Source organism: Entelurus aequoreus, linkage group LG12, assembly GCF_033978785.1.
Source record: "Entelurus aequoreus isolate RoL-2023_Sb linkage group LG12, RoL_Eaeq_v1.1, whole genome shotgun sequence".
Classification (NCBI taxonomy): domain Eukaryota; kingdom Metazoa; phylum Chordata; class Actinopteri; order Syngnathiformes; family Syngnathidae; genus Entelurus; species Entelurus aequoreus.
In genome coordinates this window covers 53,985,534-54,011,086 of record NC_084742.1, presented here as the reverse complement: position 1 = coordinate 54,011,086, position 25,553 = coordinate 53,985,534, and the positions used below count along the sequence as shown (strand labels likewise).

The following is a 25,553-nucleotide window of genomic DNA, read 5'->3' as shown; positions in this document are numbered from 1 at the left end:
ATATTGTTTTATTTGTGGATATAAAAAACGGTACAGAGATTGTTTGAGCAAAATGATAGGGCTGTTTTTCCACATCTGGATTGCAAGCTTGATATTTATAATTCAATAAATCTACCAGGGCCAGGAGGGGTCAAAGAGCTTGTCTTCTTCACTCCCTCCTGCCATCATTATTATTATTAATATTTCTCACAGAGGCCTCCTTGAGCTTTGTTCTGCATTAAAACATGCAATCCATCTTGGGATGGTATTGACTGTAGTTTGGGGAGGAAGGAGACATAGGGGATGGTCACTTGGCCATATGGCAAACTCCCATGGGAGGGGGGGGGGGGGCACTCAGCTAACATGCCTGAAGCCAAAAAAACAAAACCTAGTTCTGTACACACATGGTTACTAGGCTCGTTCAACATTCTCAATTCCATTTGAAGGATTTAAATTGAATTGGCCCCGCCCCACATGATATTAAATATGAATTACAGGAAGTGGAATGGAAGTCATTGCAATTCAGTAAAATGTTCTTACAGCCAAGTAGCAGGAAGGAAGGATGAGGCCAAAACACTGAAAATACTTCAGAAACTACGGAGGTTCATTTGTTTCTTTGTTACAAAAGGGTTTTTTAACACTGGATTTATGTAACTCAATTTGTTTTACATCAAAGTATGCTGACAATTTCATTGGAAAAAATTTGGGAGCAAAGAGTGTCTAAAAGAATTCAGTGTTTTAAAATTCAGTTTAGGGCTGGGCGATATATGGAATATACTCGATATATTGGGGGTTTGTCTCTGTGCGATATAGAAAATGACTATATCGTGATATTCGAGTATACGTTCTCACGCAGTTGCTTTTAGCTGCGGGCATTACACTACAGGCTCTTCTCACTCTTTCTTGTCTCTCCTTCTCACAGAGACATAAAACAAGCGCACCTTCTTACATACGTCACATACGTACACGCCCTAGCGGAGCAGAGAGGTAGCGGCATGGGTAACGTTAGCGGTGGTGCGAGTGGTAATACGAGAGAAAGAAGGTGCGAATCTGGTAACAAATGAAGGGAGAAGAATTAATTCCCAAGAAAAACAGTCTGGCGGTGGTTTGGCTTCAAGCGGAAAGATGTTGAACAGACAACCCTAATATGTCAAGTATGCGGCAAAAGCGTTGCTACAAAAAGTAGCACCACTGCTAATTTGTAGCATCATTTGAAAAGTCACCCGCTAGAGAATAAGGAGTGCTTGAAACTCCGAATGTCAACATCTCCGGCCGGTGCCACACCAACAAAATGCCCAAGCCACCATTTCCACATCAACACCGTATGAAACAAATAGCCAACAACAGAAGGAGATAACGTCCGCAGGAACCTACCACATAGTGAAGGACATACACTATTTGATTTCCTATTATGCAGCTCATTTTTATTTGACAGTTATTGAAATATCTTGCAGGACATCATGCACAAAAGTGCACTTTATTTTGTTTTAAACTATTGTAGTGGCGTTCTGTACAAAAAGTGCCCTTTAGTGTTGTTTTGATATGTCATCTTAGTGACATCATGCACAAAAGTGCACTCATAGCTTGTTTTAAAATGTCTCTGACAATCTTGCACTTCCTGTTTTGAAATGACATGAATGTTTGTGCCACTGCTTAAAGGCCTACTGAAATGAAATTTTCTTATTTAAACAGGGATAGCAGGTCTATTCTATGTGTCATACTTGATCATTTTGGGATATTGCCATATTTTTGCTGAAAGGATTTAGTAGAGAACATCGACGATAAAGTTCGCAACTTTTGGTCTGGTCGCTGATAAAAAAAGCCTTGCCTGTACCGGAAGTAGCGTGACGTCACAGGTTGTGGAGCTTCTCACATCTGCACATTGTTTTCAATCATGGACGCCAGCAGCGTGAGCGATTCGGACAGAGAAAGCGGCGATTACCCCATTAAGTTGAGCGAGGATGAAAGATTTGTGGATGAGGAAAGTGAGAGTGGAGGATTAGAGGGCAGTGGAAGCGATTCAGATAGGGAAGATGCTGTGAGAGGCGGGTGGGACCTGATATTCAGCTGGGAATGACTACAACAGTAAATAAACACAAGACATATATACACTCTATTAGCCACAACACAACCAGGCTTATATTTAATATGCCACAAATTAATCCCCCATAACAAACACCTCCCCCCTCTCGTCCATATAACCCGCCAATACAAATCAAACACCCGCACAACACACTCAATCCCACAGCCCAAAGTACCGTTCACTTCCGCAAAGTTCATACAGCACATATATTTCCCCAAAGTTACGTACGTGACATGCACATAGCGGCACGCACGTACGGGCAAGCGATCAAATGTTTGGAAGAAAGCTGCGTACTCACGGTAGCGCGTCTGCTATCCAACTCAAAGTCCTCCTGGTTGTGTTGCTGCTGCCAGCCGCTAATACACCGATCCCACCTACAGCTTTCTTCTTTGCTGTCTTCATTGTTCATTAAACAAATTGCAAAAGATTCACCAACACAGATGTCCAGAATACTGTGGAATTTTGCGATGAAAACAGACGACTTAATAGCTGGCCACAATGGTGTCCCAATACTTCCGCAAACTCTGTGACGTCACGCGCAAACATCATCATACCGAGACGTTTTCAGCCGGATATTTCCCGGGAAATTTAAAATTGCACTTTATAAGTTACCCCAGCCGTGTTGGCATGTGTTGCAATGTTAAGATTTCATCATTGATATATAAACTATCAGACTGCGTGGTCGGTAGTAGTGGGTTTCAGTAGGCCTTTAATAACTGTTTAATAAATACACTTTTGCTAAATTGACTTAGTTGTGATTTCCCTCTCTGCATGAAAATTTAAAATGAGCATATATTAATGCAGTATGAAGAAGAATGTTTTAATGTAGATACATAGAATCATCATACTGCTGTGATTATATGCATCAAGTGTAGGGTTGGGTATCGTTTGAATTCGAACGATTCCTATTCTTTGTTTCGATTCCGATTCCTGACGATTCTCGATTCCGATTCTTTTAAGAGGCAGGGTCAAAAAAAAGTTTAGGATATTTTAAATGAGCTAGCTAACCTACAGTCTTTCTTAATGAAATAGTCTGACATTCTCCATCAATTTTAATTCTATTAACTTTTTATGAACTTTACTATAAATTCCTCACAGGGCTGTTTTCAACTACAATATAAATATCAAATCTATGAACTTGAATATAAATATTATAAATTATGAATACATTTTCCCAGGGGTACACTTTCCTCAAGAGAGCTTTATTTTTGAAAACCTCATGAAAACACATTTACACATAAGTGTATGATGCTGCAGGAAACCTCATGAAAACACCTTTACACATAAGTGTATGATGCTGCAGGAAACCTCATGAAAACACCTTTACACATAAGTGTATGATGCTGCAGGAAACCTCATGAAAACACATTTACACACACAAGTGTATGATGCTGCAGGTACTTAAAAATGTTACCGTGCTCCCACTGATGGGCTAACCCGGTGCAGAAAAGCAAATAAACAATAAGAAACAACTTGCAAAACCCAGTCCAGATTAGCAGCAGGTACAGTATAAAATCAGAGACAGTTCTTGTTTAGGAAAATGACCATATCCGCCTTCTCAGGCAGGATGCGTGAGCGTTCTGGACAGATAGTGTCTCCTGCTGTGGAAAATACACGTTCGCTGGGTGTGGAAGAAGCTTGAACGCATAAATAGGAGAAAGCGAGATCTGACAGCAAAGGATAAGTCTTTTGTTGGTTCCACCGGACCACCACCATGCAGCAGGGTCGTCAGACATAAGTATCGGTGGAACGTCCTGGTACAGCTCTCTCTCCACTCGTTTCTTGATGGACATGGAGCTCTGTTATTTCGCGGTTATTTCATTTTTTTTGGTAAAGTAAAGCCACACTTTCGACCGCCGATGCCCGCTATCCATGCTTGAGCTTGACTGACTCGCTCGGCTATGCTAACACTTCCGGCGGTGGGCGCTTCTTCGTTGGTGTTCAGCGGCTTCTTCTTCCGGTTCGGCGGACATATTTTTTTCCGGTCGGCGGACTGGGTATCGAAACTAGGAATCGAAATTTAAACTTTTGAACGATTCCGGGAGAATCGGAAAGTTAGTCCCGGTTCCAATCGATACTCGATACCCAACCCTAATCAAGTGTTCATTCAAGGCTAAGGCGAAATATCCAGATATATATCGTGTATCGTGACATGGCCTAAAAATATCGAGATATTAATAAAAGGCCATATCGCCCAGCCCTAATTCAGTTGATAAAAACTCAAAACCCGCTTCCGATCCAGTGTCAGAAGCAGCCAATGAGGTGCCAAGTGGGAAGTCATGTGACACAGGTCTTACAAAGGCTACAGTTCATGTCATCTACCGTGTGTGCTTGGGTCTTTTTATCCACCCTTTTAACGGTGGAACTTGCTGTGCATTAGTGAAAAAATCCCGCAGCAAAGACTGATAATAACAACATTATAACAGACTAGGCTTGTACGGTATACCGGTACTGGTATAGCATCGCGGTACTAATGAATCAAAAACAGTACTATACTCTGTTTGAAAAGTACCGGTTCCTGGGCATGATGGCCCGTCGTCACGTCGTGACATTGCTGGTTTTACGAGCAGAGGAGCATGTTCGCCAGCGCACACACACACAGAGTACTTACAAGCAGACACAGTGTGTAGACAAAAAAGGGAGAACGGACGCATTTTGACTTAAAAACTGACGATAAAGGTGAAGTTATAACACTGAAACGCCCTCAGGACGAGGTGCTTTAAAACATGGCTAACCAGCTCGCGTCGAACGTCCATCCGCAGTCAGCAGTGTTTTAGCTACTTCTAAATCACTAAATCTCGCCTCCATGGCGACAAATAAAGTAAGTTTCTTACAAGTAGCATTATCACCGGAGGACGAGGAATAGCTAAACATGCTTCACTACACACCGTGGGAGGATACAATAGCTTTTGATTGATTGATTGAGACTTTTATTAGTAGATTGCACAGTGAAGTACATATTCCGTACAATTGACCACTAAATGGGAACACCCGAATAAGTTTTTGAACTTGTTTAAGTCCACGTTAACCGCTAAAAACAAGCTAGCACCCCTGAATGTAAACAAATGCCATGGGTGGATCGACACCTAACATCCACTGTAATGATACCAAGTACAATTGTGTATCTAGTCCAGTGTTTTTCAGCCACTGTGAGATACAGTCTGGTGTGCTGTGGGAGATTATCTAATTTCACCTATTTGGGGCAAAAATATTTTTTGCAAACCAGTAATTATAGTTTCAAATGATGTATTTTCTTGTTGAGTGTCGGTGCTGTCTAGAGCTCGGCAGAGTAACCGTGTAATACTCTTCCATATCAGTAGGTGGCAGCCGGGAGCTAATTGCTTTGTAGATGTCGGAAACAGCGGGAGGCAGCGTGCAGGTAAAAAGGTATCTAATGCTGAAACCAAAAATAAACAAAAGGTGAGTGCCCCTAAGAAAAGGCATTGAAGCTTAGGGAAGGCTATGCAGAACGACACTAAAACGGAACTGGCTACAAAGTAAACAAAAACAGAATGCTGGACGACAGCAAAGACTTACTGTGGAGCAAAGACAATGTACATCCGAACATGACATGACAATCAACAATGTCCCCACAAAGAAGGATAAAAACACCTGAAATATTCTTGATTGCTAAAACAAAGTAGATGCGGGACATTGTTATTATGTTAGATCCACTATGGACTGGACTCTCACAATATTATGTTAGATCCACTATGGACTGGACTCTCACAATATTATGTTAATCCACTATGGACTGGACTCTCACTATTATATTAGATCCACTATGGACTGGACTCTCACAATATTATCTTAGATCCACTGTGGACTGGACTCTCACAATATTATGCTAGATCCACTAAGGACTGGACTATCACACTATTATGTTAGATCCACTATGGACTGGACTCTCACAATATTATGTTAATCCACTATGGACTGGACTCTCACTATTATATTAGATCCACTATGGACTGGACTATCACTATTATATTAGATCCACTATGGACTGGACTCTCACAATTATGTTAGATCCACTATGGACTGGACTCTCGCTATTATATTAGATCCACTATGGACTGGACTATCACTATTATGTTAGATCCACTATGGACTGGACTCTCACTATTATGTTAGATCCACTATGGACTGGACTCTCACTATTATGTTAGATCCACTATGGACTGGACTCTCACAATATTATGTTAGATCCACTATGGACTGGACTCTCGCTATTATGTTAGATCCACTATGGACTGGACTCTCACTATTATGTTAGATCCACTATGGACTGGACTCTCACTATTATGTTAGATCCACTATGGACTGGACTCTCACAATATTATGTTAGATCCACTATGGACTGGACTCTCACTATTATATTAGATCCACTATGGACTGGACTCTCACAATATTATGTTAGATCCACTATGGACTGGACTCTCACACTATTATGTTAGATCCACTGTGGACTGGACTCTCACAATATTATGCTAGATCCACAATGGACTGGACTATCACACTATTATGTTAGATCCACTATGGACTGGACTCTCACAATATTATGTTAGATCCACTATGGACTGGGCTCTCACTATTATATTAGATCCACTATGGACTGGACTATTAATATTATATTAGATCCACTATGGACTGGACTCTCACAATTATGTTAGATCCACTATGGACTGGACTCTCGCTATTATGTTAGATCCACTATGGACTGGACTCTCACTATTATGTTAGATCCACTATGGACTGGACTCTCACTATTATGTTAGATCCACTATGGACTGGACTCTCACTATTATGTTAGATCCACTATGGACTGGACTCTCACAATATTATGTTAGATCCACTATGGACTGGGCTCTCACTATTATATTAGATCCACTATGGACTGGACTATCAATATTATATTAGATCCACTATGGACTGGACTCTCACAATATTATGTTAGATCCACTATGGACTGGACTCTCACACTATTATGTTAGATCCACTGTGGACTGGACTCTCACAATATTATGCTAGATCCACTATGGACTGGACTATCACACTATTATGTTAGATCCACTATGGACTGGACTCTCACAATATTATGTTAGATCCACTATGGACTGGGCTCTCACTATTATATTAGATCCACTATGGACTGGACTATCAATATTATATTAGATCCACTATGGACTGGACTCTCACAATTATGTTACATCCACTATGGACTGGACTCTCGCTATTATGTTAGATCCACTATGGACTGGACTCTCACTATTATGTTAGATCCACTATGGACTGGACTCTCCCTATTATGTTAGATCCACTATGGACTGGACTCTCACTATTATGCTAGATCCACTATGGACTGGACTCTCACTATTATGTTAGATCCACTATGGACTGGACTCTCACTATTATGTTAGAGCCACTATGGACTGGACTCTCACTATTATGTTAGATCCACTATGGACTGGACTCTCACTATTATGTTAGATCAGGGGTGCTCATTACGTCGATCGCGAGCTACCGGTGGATCGCGGAGGGTGGATCAGTCATTCACCAGCCAGGCATTAAAAAAATAGTCCTAAAAATGAGCGATCATAAATCTTCACTATGACGTCACTTTCGTCACTTGTTGACATTCACGGCACCCGAGGGTCTTGTGAGATGACGCTGGCTGCTGCCAGCTCATTATTAAGAAAAAAATACCAACAGGAAGGCGAGAAACACTTTTTATTTCAACAGACTCTGGCGCCGTACCTGTCGTCAAAACTCCAAAGACCGACTGCACAGTTCCTGCCTTCACAATAAAAGCTCTGCTTCATCCTGCCTGCACTAAGAGTCTCAGAAAGCTGGCGTGCACAAGCTAGCAAGCTACGGAGTTTGCCACCAATGTATTTCTTGTAAAGTGTATACAAAGGAGTACGGAAGCCGGACAAATAAGATGACAAAAACCAACCACTTTCATGTGGTATTGGACAGAAAGGATGACTTTTTTTGTCCCCCATTTGAAAATGCGGACGTTATCAGCACCACTGTCTGATTCCTATCAATGCAAGTCATCCCAATCAGGTAATACACCAACTTATATTCTTGTCTTCATGAAAGAAAGGAATCTATATGTGTTAAACATGCTTGTATTATCATTAAACACCTTTAACTTATTAACAATATTAACTATATGTGTTAAACATGCTTGTATTATCATTAAACACCTTTAACTTGTTAACAATATTAACTATATGTGTTAAACATGCTTGTATTATTTATCTTTAAACACCTTTAACTTGTTAACAATATTAACTATATGTGTTAAACATGCTTGTATTATCATTAAACACCTTTAACTTGTTAACAATATTAACACTATTATGTTAGATCCACTATGGACTGGACTCTCACAATATTATGTTAGATCCACTATGGACTGGACTCTCACTATTATGTTAGATCCACTATGGACTGGACTCTCACTATATTATGTTAGATCCACTATGGACTGGACTCTCACAATATTATGCTAGATCCACTATGGACTGGACTCTCACACTATTATGTTAGATCCACTATGGACTGGACTCTCACTATTATGTTAGAACCACTATGGGCTGGACTCTCACAATATTATGTTAGATCCACTATGGACTGGACTCTCACAATATTATGCTAGATCCACTATGGATTGGACTCTCACACTATTATGCTAGATCCACTATGGACTGGACTCTCACACTATTATGTTAGATCCACTATGGACTGGACTCTCGCTATTATGCTAGATCCACTATGGACTGGACTATCACACTATTATGTTAGATCCACTATGGACTGGACTCTCACAATATTATGTTAGATCCACTATGGACTGGACTCTCACACTATTATGTTAGATCCACTGTGGACTGGACTCTCACAATATTATGCTAGATCCACTATGGACTGGACTATCACACTATTATGTTAGATCCACTATGGACTGGACTCTCACAATATTATGTTAGATCCACTATGGACTGGGCTCTCACTATTATATTAGATCCACTATGGACTGGACTATCAATATTATATTAGATCCACTATGGACTGGACTCTCACACTATTATGTTAGATCCACTATGGACTGGACTCTCGCTATTATGTTAGATCCACTATGGACTGGACTCTCACTATTATGTTAGATCCACTATGGACTGGACTCTCACTATTATGTTAGATCCACTATGGACTGGACTCTCACTATTATGTTAGATCCACTATGGACTGGACTCTCACTATTATGTTAGATCAGGGGTGCTCATTACGTCGATCGCGAGCTACCGGTGGATCGCGGAGAGTGTGTCAGTCGTTCGCCAGCCAGGCATTAAAAAAATAGTCCTAAAAATGAGCGATCATAAATCTTCACTATGACGTCACTTTCGTCACTTGTTGACATTCACGGCACCCGAGGGTCTTGTGAGATGACGCTGGCTGCTGCCAGCTCATTATTAAGAAAAAAATACCAACAGGAAGGCGAGAAACACTTTTTATTTCAACAGACTCTGGCGCCGTACCTGTCGTCAAAACTCCAAAGACCGACTGCACAGTTCCTGCCTTCACAATAAAAGCTCTGCTTCATCCTGCCTGCGCTAAGAGTCTCAGAAAGCTGGCGTGCACAAGCTAGCAAGCTACGGAGTTTGCCACCAATGTATTTCTTGTAAAGTGTATACAAAGGAGTACGGAAGCTGGACAAATAAGATGACAAAAACCAACCACTTTCATGTGGTATTGGACAGAAAGGAGGACTTTTTTTCTCCTCCATTTGAAAATGCGGACGTTATCAGCACTGCTGTCTGATTCCTATCAATGCAAGTCATCCCAATCAGGTAATACACCAACTTATATTCTTGTCTTCATGAAAGAAAGGAGTCTATATGTGTTAAACATGCTTGTATTATCATTAAACACCTTTAACTTATTAACAATATTAACTATATGTGTTAAACATGCTTGTATTATCATTAAACACCTTTAACTTGTTAACAATATTAACTATATGTGTTAAACATGCTTGTATTATCATTAAACACCTTTAACTTGTTAACAATATTAACTATATGTGTTAAACATGCTTGTATTATCATTAAACACCTTTAACTTGTTAACAATATTAACTATATGTGTTAAACATGCTTGTATTATTTATCTTTAAACACCTTTAACTTGTTAACAATATTAACTATATGTGTTAAACATGCTTGTATTATCATTAAACACCTTTAACTTGTTAACAATATTAACACTATTATGTTAGATCCACTATGGACTGGACTCTCACAATATTATGTTAGATCCACTATGGACTGGAGTCTCACTATTATGTTAGATCCACTATGGACTGGACTCTCACTATATTATGTTAGATCCACTATGGACTGGAGTCTCACTATTATGTTAGATCCACTATGGACTGGACTCTCACTATATTATGTTAGATCCACTATGGACTGGACTCTCACAATATTATGCTAGATCCACTATGGACTGGACTCTCACACTATTAGGTTAGATCCACTATGGACTGGACTCTCACTATTATGTTAGATCCACTATGGACTGGACTCTCACAATATTATGTTAGATCCACTATGGACTGGACTCTCACAATATTATGCTAGATCCACTATGGATTGGACTCTCACACTATTATGCTAGATCCACTATGGACTGGACTCTCACACTATTATGTTAGATCCACTATGGACTGGACTCTCACTATTATGCTAGATCCACTATGGACTGGCTCACAATATTATGTTAGATACACTATGGACTGGACTCTCACAATATTATGTTAGATCCACTATGGACTGGACTCTCACAATATTATGTTAGATCCACTATGGACTGGACTCTCACAATAATATGTTAGATCCACTACGGACTGGACTCTCACAATATTATGTTAGATCCACTATGGACTGGACTCTCACAATATTATGTTAGATCCACTACGGACTGGACTCTCACAATATTATGTTAGATCCACTATGGACTGGACTCTCACAATATTATGCTAAATCCACTATGGACTGGACTCTCACTATTATGTTAGATCCACTATGGACTGGACTCTCACTATTATGTTAGATCCACTATGGACTGGACTCTCACAATAATATGTTAGATCCACTACGGACTGGACTCTCACAATATTATGTTAGATCCACTATGGACTGGACTCTCACAATATTATGTTAGATCCACTACGGACTGGACTCTCACAATATTATGTTAGATCCACTATGGACTGGACTCTCACAATATTATGCTAAATCCACTATGGACTGGACTCTCACTATTATGTTAGATCCACTATGGACTGGACTCTCACTATTATGCTAGATCCACTATGGACTGGACTCTCACAATTATGTTAGATCCACTATGGACTGGACTCTCACTATTATGTTAGATCCACTATGGACGGGACTCTCACTATTATGTTAGATCCACTATGGACTGGACTCTCACAATATTATGTTAGATCCACTATGGACTGGACTCTCACTATTATGTTAGATCCACTATGGACGGGACTCTCACTATTATGTTAGATCCACTACGGACTGGACTCTCACAATATTATGTTAGATCCACTATGGACTGGACTCTCACAATATTATGTTAGATCCACTACGGACTGGACTCTCACAATATTATGTTAGATCCACTATGGACTGGACTCTCACAATATTATGCTAAATCCACTATGGACTGGACTCTCACTATTATGTTAGATCCACTATGGACTGGACTCTCACTATTATGCTAGATCCACTATCGACTGGACTCTCACAATTATGTTAGATCCACTATGGACTGGACTCTCACTATTATGTTAGATCCACTATGGACGGGACTCTCACTATTATGTTAGATCCACTATGGACTGGACTCTCACCCACATATGCAGTCCTCTCCAAGGTTTCTCATAGTCATTCACATTGACGTCCCGCTGGGTTGTGAGTTTTTCCTTGCCCTTATGTGGGCTCTGTACCGAGGATGTCGTCGTGGCTTGAGCAGCCCTTTGAGACACTTGTGATTTAGGGCTATATAAATAAACATTGATTGATTAATTGATTTATTGATTGATGGTCTCTTATGGGTATTTGTTTACAATAAAGTTGAGTTTCGAAGTAAACAAAAGCAAGAGCCCTCTGTTGACTTAATCCATGGGTTTGCAAACAATGTGTGAAAATCGACAATGAAAGAAAAGGATCGATCCGATACTGATACCGATACCACTTTAGATGTAGATTCTACTGATATTGAAATCGATCCACCCCTGATTGATAACCATGACAATATGTTGGGATTATAAACAAAATGGGAGCATATTGCAGATATTACATGGTGGTAAAATAACAAGTATAAGACATTATAATGAACACTTTGACGGTGATTAGTACGAGCTAACAACATTATGTAGCCTGCAAGGATTAACAATGACCTGCTCCACACGCGACACTTGACACATTTAAGGACGGAATATGAAGAATGAATTGTGGAAATAACACAAATGTTGCACTCGCAATGCAGCAGGGAAGAAGGGGGAGGAGGGGGGGCGGCGTTAGCGCATTAGCATTGTTAGCATTGTTGCCCCCCCCCCCCCCCGGTGGCGAGGAGGAGGCGGAGGGGGGGGGGGGGTTCATCGGCTCTTCCAGAATAACAAATAGAAAAAACGGAGCGATATGACCGACGAGGGCACACGCAGACCCGCGACGCACCGCGCGGCGTGCGCGCCGGCGTGCGCGCTCGGACGCGACATGCCCCAGTGACATACCTCCGGATGGAGGATAGGGACGCAGCCAGCTTCTTTCTCGTACTCCTCCATGACGTCCGCCATCTTCCCTGCTCAGCCTCGCAAAGCATTGTGGGAAACGGGAGGCTGCGAGAGGAGGGCTCGCAGTCGTCAAACTAAATTATTTTTAATTTTTTTGCAGCGCTTTAATACGCCGACAACAATAAATATATTTATATATTTTTTTGGTAATGATTCAAGTTTTTAGAGCTGCTTCGAGCTTGTAACAGCCCGTGTAGGGAACATTTTGTACCGCTAGGTGTCCCCCTCGTACATCCATCCGGGTTCCTGCAATGCCTCATTTGGCCGCTAGATGTCGGAATGCATAGACATCTTATTAGTAGACGCAGCATTGACCTCTACTGCCTACTAGCGCTGACGAGACGCGGGGCCGCCATCTTGGAGTGGTGATCCGCTCCACTCAGTGCAATTCATTTGGCAGGAGCAATGAACTGTCAGCGCATTTAATTAATCTTACCTCACTGAATGCCACTGATTTTCACGCACTTTTTTTGTCATACGTGTAGCTATGATAAAGGACACATGTTTTGGCGTGTTTTATTATTCATAGTTTGCTTAACAGTATTAGAATATTCTTATATGCTATAAGTCAGTGGTTCTCAACCTTTTTTCAGTGATGTACCCCCTGTGAAAATTGTTTTTAATTCAAGTACCCCCTAATCAGAACAAAGCATTTTTGGTTGAAAAAAAGAGATAAAGAAGTAAAATACAGCACTATGTCATCAGTTTCTGATTTATTAAATAGTATAACAGTGCAAAATATTGGTCATTTGAAGTGGTCTTTCTTTAACTATTTGGAAAAAAAAGATAGGTTTTTATTTATATTTATAAAGGATTTTTGAATTGTTGCTATTTTTAGAATATTAAAAAAAAATCTCACGTACCCCTTGGCATACCTTCAAGTACCCCCAGGGGTACGCGTACCCACATTTGAGAGCCACTGCTATAAGTGGCCAGACGTCCGAGATCAAAACTGGGAATATAATCCCAGAGAAGGGGGAAAAAAACGGTCAGCTATTATTAAATTAAATAAACAATATGATTAGGTTATATATACATGCGTATATCCTACTTTTTTTTTTTATTGATTGATTTAGACTTTTATTAGTAGATTGCACAGTGAAGTACATATTCCGTACAATTGACCACTAAATGGTAACACCTGAATAAGTTTTTCAACTTGTTTATGTCGAGGTCCACTTAAATTGATTCATGATACAGATATATACTATCAGATATATACTATCATCATAATACAGTCATCACACAAGATAATCATCAGAGTATATACAGTACATTGAATTATTTACATTATTTACAATCCGGGGTGTGGGATGTGGAGGAGGGTGGCGTCATCAACAATTGTATCATCAGAGAAATGTACATTGAAAAATATAAAATCCGCTACACCTCCCTGATACCGAAGTACATGTCAAACTACTTCCTTAACGTAAATGACCGCCATAACCACAACACCAGAGGGAGCTCCACTAACCACGTTAAACCCAGATTCCGATCTAACAAAGGTCTTAATTCATTCTCTTTCTATGCCACAACAATGTGGAATGCACTCCCAACAGGTGTAAAAGAAAGGGCATCTCTATCCTCCTTCAAAACCGCACTAAAAGATCACCTCCAGTCAACTTCAACCCTAAACTAACACCCTCCCTTCCACATCATACCTTTTCGGATTGTAAATAATCAAATGTAAATAAACAAATTTAAATAATCAAATGTAGACACTTTTTCTTATATATACTTTCTGATCTCTCTCTCTCTCTCTATGTCCACTACTTGCTGTACATATCCTACCAAGTCAGTCCTACACTGTTTCAATATCCATTTCTCTGATGATGCAATTGTTGATGACTGAAGTGTTGATACCAACCAAACCTAAACCCCCGCCCCCGTATCCCACACCCCGGATTGTAAATAATGTAAATAATTCAATGTATATACTCTGATGATTATCTTGTGTGATGACTGTATTATGATGATAGTATATATCTGATAGTATATATCTGTATCATGAATCAATTTAAGTGGACCCCGACTTAAACAAGTTGAAAAACTTATTCGGGTGTTACCATTTAGTGGTCAATTGTACGGAATATGTACTTCACTGTGCAATCTACTAATAAAAGTTTCAATCAATCAATCAATGAAACAGTGTAGGGACTTGGTAGGATATGTACAGGAAGTAGTGGACATAGAGAGATCAGAAAGCATAAGAAAAAGTATCTACATTTGATTATTTACATTTGATTATTAACAATCCGGGGAGGGTGTTAGTTTAGGGTTGAAGTTGCCTGGAAGTGTACTTTTAGTGTGGTTTTGAAGGAGGATAGAGATGCCCTTTCTTTTATTCCTGTTGGGAGTGCATTCCACATTGATGTGGCATAGAAAGAGAATGAGTTAAGACCTTTGTTAGATCGGAATCTGGGTTTAACGTGGTTAGTGGAGCTCCCTCTGGTGTTGGGGTTATGGCGGTCATTTACGTTAAGGAAGTAGTTTGACATGTACTTCGGTATCAGGGAGGTGTAGCGGATTTTATGGACTAGGCTCAGTGCAAGTTGTTTTACTCAGCGCATTTAATTATTTTTACCTCACTGAATACCACTGATTTTCACACGCTTTTTTTTGTCATACGTGTAGCTATGATAAAGGACACATGCTTTATTATTAATAGTTTTCTTAACAGTAATAGAATATTCTTATATGCTATAAACGACCAGACGTCCGAGATCAGAACTGGGAATATAATCCCAGAGAAGGGGAGAAAAAAACGGTCAGCTATTTTTAAATTGAAGAAACAATATGATTTGGTTATATATACATGCTTGTGATTGATTGATTGATTGATTGATTGATTGATTGAAACTTTTATTAGTAGATTGCACAGGACAGTACATATTACGTACAATTGACCACTAAATGGTAACACTCTAAAAAAAATTTCCACTTGTTTAAGTCGGGGTCCACGTTAATAAATTCATGCGTATATCCTACATAAAAAAATGTATAAATACATTAAATATCTATATATCTTAGACTAAGACTTAGACTTAGACTTAGACTTCCTCTTTATTGTCATTCAAATTTGAACTTTACAGTAGAGATAAGAACGAAATTTCGTTGCATTAGCTCATGGTAGTGCAGGATAAAAGAGCAATAAGGTGCAGATATAAATAAATAGATTACTGTACAGATAAATATATTGCACTTTTGCATATGCATCCACGTTTATGGATGTATGTTATATTGTCTTTATATTCCAACGAGTTAATCCATTTTTGGGGGGAATTGAGGGGATTATTATGATGCGTTCAAGAGTCTTACGGCCTGAGGGAAGAAGCTGTTACAGAAACTGGAGGTTCTGCTACGGAGGCTGCGGAACCTCTTTCTAGAGTCCAGCAGTGAAAACAGTCCTTGGTGGGGGTGGGAGGAGTCTCTGCAGATTTTCTTAGCCCTGGTCAGGCAGCGGCTTTTTAGGATCTCCTGGATAGGTGGAAGAGGAGTCCTGATGAGGGACTAAGGGGCTTAGGGACCTATAGACTGTGTCTCTGTTGCTGCTGCAGCAGCAGAGTTTATTCTGTTTTGACACTTTGTATTGATATTTTGTATTACATTCTTCCCTTAAATGATCATGTTTACAGTGATTGTTTTATATGTGTTTTTTATGTATGTCGCTTTGGATAAAAGCGCCTGCCAAATACTTCAACATAAACATATATGAACACCTGAAAGTCTTTATATTAGCTAAAACCACCAATCTGTTTCAGTAGATTCAGAATAAAACCAAATTCTGTCTTACCTAATAATGTTAGTATTTGAATATTGTTACTTGAAGACTTATTCCTGGTTACAATTATACTGTTAAGAAAGTATTGTCTTATACTTTGCCTGAAATGAGAATGCATCATAATCAGTGGCGGCTGGTGAATTTTGTTTTAGGTGGGGCTGTAAGTTTGTAAACCAAACCCCTGCAGGGGGGTCATCCTCCCCCAGAAGATTTCTTTGTGATTTTTCACATCCAAATATTGAAGATCTTTGCTCCTTCTCAACTCTGTGGTAATATTATTTTCACAAAATACAACCAATAGTACGTTAATGTTAAATCTTACTTGTGAAAAGTAATCCCCTGATTCCTATTTTCAACAGTCCGCTCATTTGAGCAGGAAAACGCTGAACACCACCTTTGTTTTCTACCTGTCAACTGTCAGTTTAGGCTGCTCGCCGGGCTCCTCATCACCACTTCAAGATGGCGGCCGAATTTCTCACGTCACAGCAGCCAATGCTGCGTTTACTTATAAGATGTCTATGTCAAAATGTACCATCCATCCATCCATTTTCTACCGCTTGTCCCTTTCGGGGTCGCGGGGGGTGCTGGAGCCTACCTCAGCTGCATTCGGGCGGAAGGCGGGTACCAAATTACTTAATTAATTTTAAAAAATATTTTTTTTTTTTATTGAACATCAAACATACATTTATATTGCACACAAAAATCAAGGCACTTTCAACATAACCAACAATCAAGGTTGAGCAAATCACGACATCAGCAAAACATGTCAAGGAAAGAAAACAAAAGCAAATACAGATAGAGTATTAAATATTAATAAATAATAATATTTAAAAAATATGGAAAAGGGCTAACTAAATCATTGTTTTTAACAAAGATATCAATTTAAGGGCTTTTGTACTCTTAATCATCCAAATGTACCAAATTACTAAATCGTCATTCATTTCAAAACAAATAAAAAAAATAAATGCATTGTCTAGTTATCGACAACAATATAACTACCAAGCAATCTACAAAAAAATGTATGGATGTTGGTGGATGATATCTGTGGACGTCAGTTTTTTTTGTTTTGTTTTTTATTATGAAAGCTTTATTTTTGACACTGAATTTATATAATTTATAATTTCAATGCATAAACATTTGTGAGCAAAATGTGTGTGTTTAAAAATGTAGTTTGTTTAAAAAAACATCTTTTTAAATGTCAGTGTGTAAAAATTAAGTGCAAAAAAAAAATGACTGTGTAAAAATAATAATACAATAAATATTAGTTGCTTGAAAACTCAAGAATCACTAAACTAACTAAACTAAGACTGAAGCAGTTTTAGTCTTAAAGGACCGGAAGTGGGTCTTGAGTTTTGAAGCAACTAATATTTTTGCACTGAATTTCTTTACACAAAATTTTTCTGAACAGATTTTTTTACACTGAAGCTTTCTGTATTCATTTTCTCTTTACACTGATTTTTTTTTTACTCTGAATTTTTCCACACTAAATTTTAACAAGGCGCATTTTTAAACACACACGTTTTGTGTGTTTAAAAAATCAGTTTGTTAAAAAAAACAACACAGTGTTTTAAATGTCAGTTTGTAAAAATTAAGTGCAAAAAAAAACAACTTTGTGTAAAAATAATAATAAAATAAATATTCCATCATTTTTCTACCGCTTGTCCCTTATTTGTTGCTCGAAAACTGTATGGGTGTATATATATATATATATATATATATATATATATATATATATATATATATATATATATATATATATATATATATATATATATATATATATATATATATATATATATATATATATATATATATATATATATACTGGACAGATTTTTTTTCACACCGAAGTTTTCCGGATTCATTTTTTTCTACACAGATTTTTTTTATTTTTTTACACACTAAATTTTAACAACGCACATTTTTAAACACACACATTTTGCTCGCAATTTTTTGGTCAATGAAATTGTCAGCATAATTTAATGTAAAAAAAAAAATCAGTTCACAAAATTTAAACGCAAAAAAAAAATTAGTTACATAAATTCAGTGTTCATAAAAAGGTTTCGTAAAAAAAGAGACAAAAAGGGAAGGACTTAAGTTCCGGAAGAAACAAGCAGCGGCAGGATACTGAAAACAGGACTTTCAGAGTAAAGCGATATACAGCCGAACTGTGTTGAGAAAATCCAAAACGTGTGTGGGTGGCTAACAATAAAATGAAGACTATTTTTACGTGCATGACATAATTTTAGTTTCAAATAAAGGGCGTCGCAGGGGAACTGAACGTAAACGTTGTTTTTGTGAACAATATATTTATTTTGAAATAATAACCGGAAATAGCATTATTTGTTGTCATTCTTCTGTCCTCTGTGAATCTGACACATCTGAAGCGGTGGACCAGCAGCTAGCGAGTTCTCCCCGATCCTTGTCGTTGTTTATTTGAATACTATTTAATTATTTTATTTGAGTCGTTGGTGGACTTGAATGCGGGTAAAAATGTACCTTGCCGGGCTGCAGCAACCGAGGAAGAACGCCTGTCACATTTAAAGAAGCTACCAGCTAGCCGACGAAGCTTCTTCAAATACGGAAATAAAGAGTCAGCATTTTGTCTTCAATCAGCCTTTGAGTGAAGAAACACGCAGGTGAGCCACGCACGACAAAGAGCACACATTTAACTATTAATCTGTTTTTTTTATTTTTTTAAACAGCTGCTAGATGGGCAGCTAGCACGGCTAATGTTTACGCTGCAGAGGAGCAGACTGTAGAGTGTTATAATAATCGTTTTCATTGCATCGAATATGTAAGTAACAACGATAACCGCGATCAAACTCCCGATATCAAGTATTATCGTTTTAAACCCGTGATTTGATTACTGCACTTTGATAAACTCACAGGCTTGACCCTGCGCCAGCTTGCGAACATAATTGCTAACATGAAAACAAGAGACATTAATGTCTTTCCCCATTAAAAAAACAACATACCCCGACCGAAGCTTCTATAAACACTATGGTAGGGCCGTCACGGTACAGTTAATGCTTTTTCCTCGGTTTCTTGCAGTGAACAAAGACGGCAGTGTCAATTTCCTGGTGTGTTGAACATTGTGGGCCAATACTTCTCATTCTGATTACTGTCTGAGTAGCGAAGATATTCAAGTGTGTACATTGAACCTGCAAGCTGAGCTCCATTAGAACAGAGTGACCCTTCTATACTCCGAGGAATACAATTTAGGGTGCGTTCAATGACCGCTGAACACTGTAGGACGCCACAAAGCCTGCCAGTAACACTAAACAATATGCAATTTTTTTCTTAGGAATAATTTTATTACAGATGTGTTACACACTTTTCATTTTAATGCAATTTTAAAGTGCTACTTAGCCATTTTAAAAGATAAAAGAGATACAACACTATCAGTGAAGCATAAGAAAGACAAAACATGAAATTGTGTGATGTATTATGATGTAAATGTGTTCATGTTCGAAATAAACTAAAAGAAAGAAAGAAAGAAAGAAATAGTGACATTTCCAACTGTGTCCATTCAATTTACAAAACCCAAAATCAGTGAAGTTGGCACGTTGTGTAATTCGTAAATAAAAACAGAATACAATGATTTGCAAATCTTTTCAACTTATGTACCTTACCGGGCTGCAGCAACCGAGGAAGAACGCCTGTCACATTTAAAGAAGCTACCAGCTAGCCGACGAAGCTTCTTCAAATACGGAAATAAAGAGTCAGCATTTTGTCTTCAATCAGCCTTTGAGTGAAGAAACACGCAGGTGAGCCACGCACGACAAAGAGCACACATTTAACTATTAATCTGTTTTTTTTTATTTTTTTAAACAGCTGCTAGATGGGCAGCTAGCACGGCTAATGTTTGTTTACGCTGCAGAGGAGCAGACTGTAGAGTGTTATAATAATCGTTTTCATTGCATCGAATATGTAAGTAACAACGATAACCGCGATCAAACTCCCGATATAAAGTATTATCGTTTTAAACCCGTGATTTCATTACTGCACTTTGATAAACTCACAGGCTTGACCCTGCGCCAGCTTGCGAACATAATTGCTAACATGAAAACAAGACATAATTGCTAACATGAAAACAAGAGACATTAATGTCTTTCCCCTTTAAAAAAACAACATACCCCGATCGAAGCTTCTACAAACACTATGGTAGGGCCGTCACGGTACAGTTAATGCTTTTTCCTCGGTTTCTTACAGTGAACAAAGACGGCAGTGTCAAATTCCTGGTGTGTTGAACATTGTGGGCCAATACTTGTCATTCTGATTACTGTCTGAGTAGCGAAGATATTCAATTGTGTACATTGAACCTGCAAGCTGAGCTCCATTAGAACAGAGTGACCCTTCTATACTCCGAGGAATACAATTTAGGGTGCGTTCAATGACCGCTGAACACTGTAGGACGCCACAAAGCCTGCCAGTAACACTAAACAATATGCAATTTTTTTCTTAGGAATAATTTTATTACAGATGTGTTACACACTTTTCATTTTAATGCAATTTTAAAGTGCTACTTAGCCATTTTAAAAGATAAACGAGATACAACACTATCAGTGAAGCATAAGAAAGACAAAACATGAAATTGTGTGATGTATTATGATGTAAATGTGTTCATGTTCGAAATAAACTAAAAGAAAGAAAGAAAGAAAGAAATAGTGACATTTCCAACTGTGTCCATTCAATTTACAAAACCCAAAACCAGTGAAGTTGGCACGTTGTGTAATTCGTAAATAAAAACAGAATACAATGATTTGCAAATCTTTTCAACTTATATTCAATTGAATAGTGTTAGGCTTGGTCAAAAGATAGGACTCAGATGCAGAGTAGGGATTAATTCGGCAAGCTTTTATTTTGAAAACTTCCTTTCACCTCCAGAGTCAGGGCAATTCAATATAGGCTGTAACCAGAGGTGGGACCAAGTCATTGCTTTGCAAGTCACAAGTAAGTCTCAAGTCTTTGCCCTCAAGTCTCGAGTCAAGTCCCGAGTCAAGACAGGCAAGTCCCGAGTCAAGTCCAAAGTCAAGACTAGAAAGTCTCAAGTCAAGTCCCAAGTCCTGCATTTTGAGTTTCGAGTCCTTTCAAGTCCTTTTAACCACAGACTAATATTTTTACACAGATTGTGTATGCTTTTAAAACGCTGTATTTATTTATTAAAACAAGTGCATTTGAAATTGCAAGAAAAAAAATGGTGCTGACATTGCAATTCATAATAGCACTATTAACCAGTCATTTTAATAGTTTAAACAATTTTAAACATTTAACTCATTCCTTTACAGAATAAACACATTTGCAAAAACAAACATTAACATACTATTGGTTGTATTTTATGAAAATAACATTACCACAAAGTTGAGAAGGAGCAAAGATCTTCAATATTTGTATGTGAGAATCACAAAGAAATCTTCTGGGGGAGGATGACCCCCCTACAGGGGTTTGGTTTACAAACTTTCAGCCCCACCTAAAACAAAATTCACCAGCCGCCACTGATTATGATGCATTCTCATTTTAGGCAAAATATAAGACAATACTTTCTTAACAGTATAATTGTAACCAGGAATAAGTCTTCAAGTAACAATATTCAAATACTAACATTGTTGGGTAAGACAGCATTTGGTTTTATTCTGAATCCAGTGAAACAGATTGGTGGTTTTAGCTGATATAAAGACTTTCAGGTGTTTATATATGTTTAAGTATTTGGCAGACGCTTTTATCCAAAGCGACATACATAAAAAATAGATATAAAACAATCACTGTAAACATTATCATTTAAGGGAAGAATGTAATACAAAATATCAATACAAAGTGTCAAGACAGAATAAACTCTCTGCTGCTGCAGCAACAGAGATACGGTCTATAAGATATATAGATATCTAATGTATTCATACATTGTTTATGTAGGATATACGCATGTATATATAATCTAATCATATTGTTTCTTCAACTTAAAAATAGCTGACCGTTTTTTTCCCTCTTCTCTGGGATTATATTCCCAGTTTTGATCTCGGACGTCTGGTCACTTATAGCGTATAAGAATATTATATTACTGTTAAGCAAACTATGAATAATAAAAACGCCAAAACATGTGTCCGTTATCATAGCTACACGTATGACAAAAAAACGCGTGAAAATCAGTGGTATTCAGTGAGGTAAGATGAATTAAATTTGCTGACAGTTCATTGCTCCTGCCAAATGAATTGCACTGAGTGGAGCGGATCACCACTCCAAGATGGCGGCTCCGCGTCTCGTCTGCGGCAGTAGGCAGTAGCGCTCGATGCTGCGTCTACTTATAAGATGTCTATGGTTACAACGTTAGCAGTGAGTTTACAGCCTCACTGATTTAACTACACAGCAAATAAAAGTCATGTTACTTAGCCAATAAACGTTATCTTACATTCAAAACTTACCCTTCTTTGTGCAACTTCAAATGTCGAACGAAGTTGGAAGTTGTTGCGTCTCTGTCTGTAATATTCCAACTGCGTGATTTGCATACGGCAATTCGTTTTTTGTTGACCAAGTCGTAGTTTTTATACCCGAACGAAACCAACGTTGGCATAATTGTTTCTCACTGCCGCATTGTTTGACAACTCATGTTCGGTGGTTGTCCTGCAATTTGATTGGATGAGAGCTGTGGGATGAAAACAACGTAGATGTAATTGGATTGGCTGTTGTACTGAGAGCACACCAGCTGACAGGCAGCACACACGCTGATAGACACAGACGTATAAAATGAAAGATACGGAGCACTCCCAAATAACTTTTTAAGGTTTGGGTTTTGGGGAAAGTAGCAAGTCATGTCAAGTCAAAAGGCTCAAGTCCAAGTGAAGTCACAAGTCATTGATGTTAAAGTCTAAGTCGAGTTGCAAGTCTCTTTACATTTTGTCAAGTCGAGTCTAAAGTCATCAAATTCATGACTCGAGTCTGACTCGAGTCCAAGTCATGTGACTCGAGTCCACACCTCTGGCTGTAACTAAACTAGTTGGCGAAAAAGGTTCCACAAAAAGGAACAACCGAAAATCACTCCGAAAGGAGGAAAACACAAAAACACTAACGAATTAAAGCTGCAAGCAGCGATGGACGGGACCGACTTTGAGGGCTCATAAAATCCAAACCGGAGAATTAATTAAAACTCTTTCATCAACTTTTAATCAGAAGGGTTCAATCTCTCTCCTGTGCTAATTTGAAGCCGACACGACAAACGCGCTCAGAGGTGATAATGTTTGAAAAAAGGTGACTGTTTTTACACAACTTTTGTTTTGAAGGGGGAATTGCAAACTTCCTGTTGATTTTTGCTGGGGGATGTCAGTGTATGAAATATAGGTCTAAGTGAGACCTACATAGAGGTTTTTGTTTCATGTCTACAACATTCCTACTGGGAGTTACAGGCAGTTTTGTCTGTTTTCTTCCTAGGGGGCGCTAGAGCGCAATTTTGAGTTTTGGGGTTTGGTTTTTTGATTAGATCGCAATTTTCGCCAGTCCTGATGTGTGTGTCCAATTTGGTGAGTTTTGAAGCATGTTAAGGGGGTCAAATTACAGCTCAAAGAGGCGGCGGTATATTGATAAAACGCTAGAAATACAATAGGATCCTCTGTCCCAAAGGGACTCGGTCCCTAACTATACTTGGTGCCGTATATTCTATGAAAGTTATTATAAACAAAAAAACACTCCAACAGGAGGGAGAATCAATGGCTATGAAATTTATACACTGTCTCTAATCTAAAAAAAGTTTAACAAAAAATGTCACTCAAAAAATTGAGGAAAAGGAAGAACTGTAAGAAAAACTGAAAACTCACCACTTCAGTTGTAAAACTAAATAACATAAAATCACTCTGCTGAGGAGGAGAAAAAGAAAACTCAAAATATCAACGAAGGAATTCAGGATCAAGATATTCAAACACGAGACGAGGCAAGGCAAAGACAGGATGCTTGAGAGGCACAAATAAACGAGACAATCTGGCACAGAACAAAGGGAGGCGTGGGCTTATAAAACCCATGAGGGTAATGGGGAACAGGTGGAAACAATCAGGGATCAGGGATGATGTCAGACTGATGACACAAAAGGAAGGGCAAGTGATCTGAAACGAGAGGAGTTACTTTTCAAACTAAAACATGTAATTCACAAGACAGAAGAAACCAAGACAAGACAAATAGACTGCAAAGACAAGTTATTTAATGTTTGAACTGAGAAACTTCAATTTTTTTTTGCAAATAATCATTAACTTAGAATTTAATGGCAGTAACACATTGCAAACAAGTTGACACAGTGGCATTTTTACCACTGTGTTACATGGCCTTTCCTTGAAATGTGGACTCAGAACCACAGAACACTTTTCCACTTTGCATCAGTCCATCTTAGATGAGCTCGGGCCCAGCGAAGCCGGCAGCGTTTCTGGGTGTTGTTGATAAATGGCTTTGGTTTTGCATAGTAGAGTTTTAACTTGCGCTTCCAGATGTAGCGACGAACTGTAGTTACTGACAGTGGTTTTCTGAAGTGTTCCTGAGCCCATGTGGTGATATCCTTTACACACTGATGTCGCTTTTTGATGCAGTACCGCCTGAGGGATCCAAGGTCCGTAATATCATGGCTTACGTGCAGTGATTTCTCCAGATTCTCTGAACCTTTTGATGATATTACGGCTGTAGATGGTGAAATCCCTAAATCCCTTGCAATAGCTGGTTGAGAAATGTTGTTCTTAAACTGTTGGACAATTTGCTCACACATTTGTTGACAAAGTGGTGACCATCGCCCCATCCTTGTTTGTGAATGACTGAGCATTTCATGGAAGCTGCTTTTATTCCCTCGTCATGGAACCCACCTG

General features: G+C 38.6%; 2 protein-coding genes across 4 annotated transcripts in view; one reads left to right on the top strand and one right to left on the bottom strand.

The window, feature by feature from the left end:
• The window catches only part of zdhhc17 (zinc finger DHHC-type palmitoyltransferase 17), a 130,010-nt gene extending 117,049 nt beyond the window's left edge, over window positions 1–12,961 (bottom strand). Inside the window, exon 1 of the mRNA XM_062066273.1 lies at window positions 12,882–12,961. Coding sequence (XP_061922257.1) covers window positions 12,882–12,944 — 63 coding nt within the window. The 5' untranslated portion in view covers window positions 12,945–12,961. The remainder of the gene's footprint in view (window positions 1–12,881) is intronic.
• A 7,391-nt stretch (window positions 12,962–20,352) lies between these two features.
• Window positions 20,353–25,553, top strand: part of osbpl8 (oxysterol binding protein-like 8) — a 180,908-nt gene continuing 175,707 nt past the window's right edge. For all 3 annotated transcript variants that reach the window (XM_062066263.1, XM_062066264.1, XM_062066262.1), the window contains exon 1: window positions 20,353–20,492. The gene's annotated coding sequence lies outside the window, so the exon portion shown is untranslated. The remainder of the gene's footprint in view (window positions 20,493–25,553) is intronic.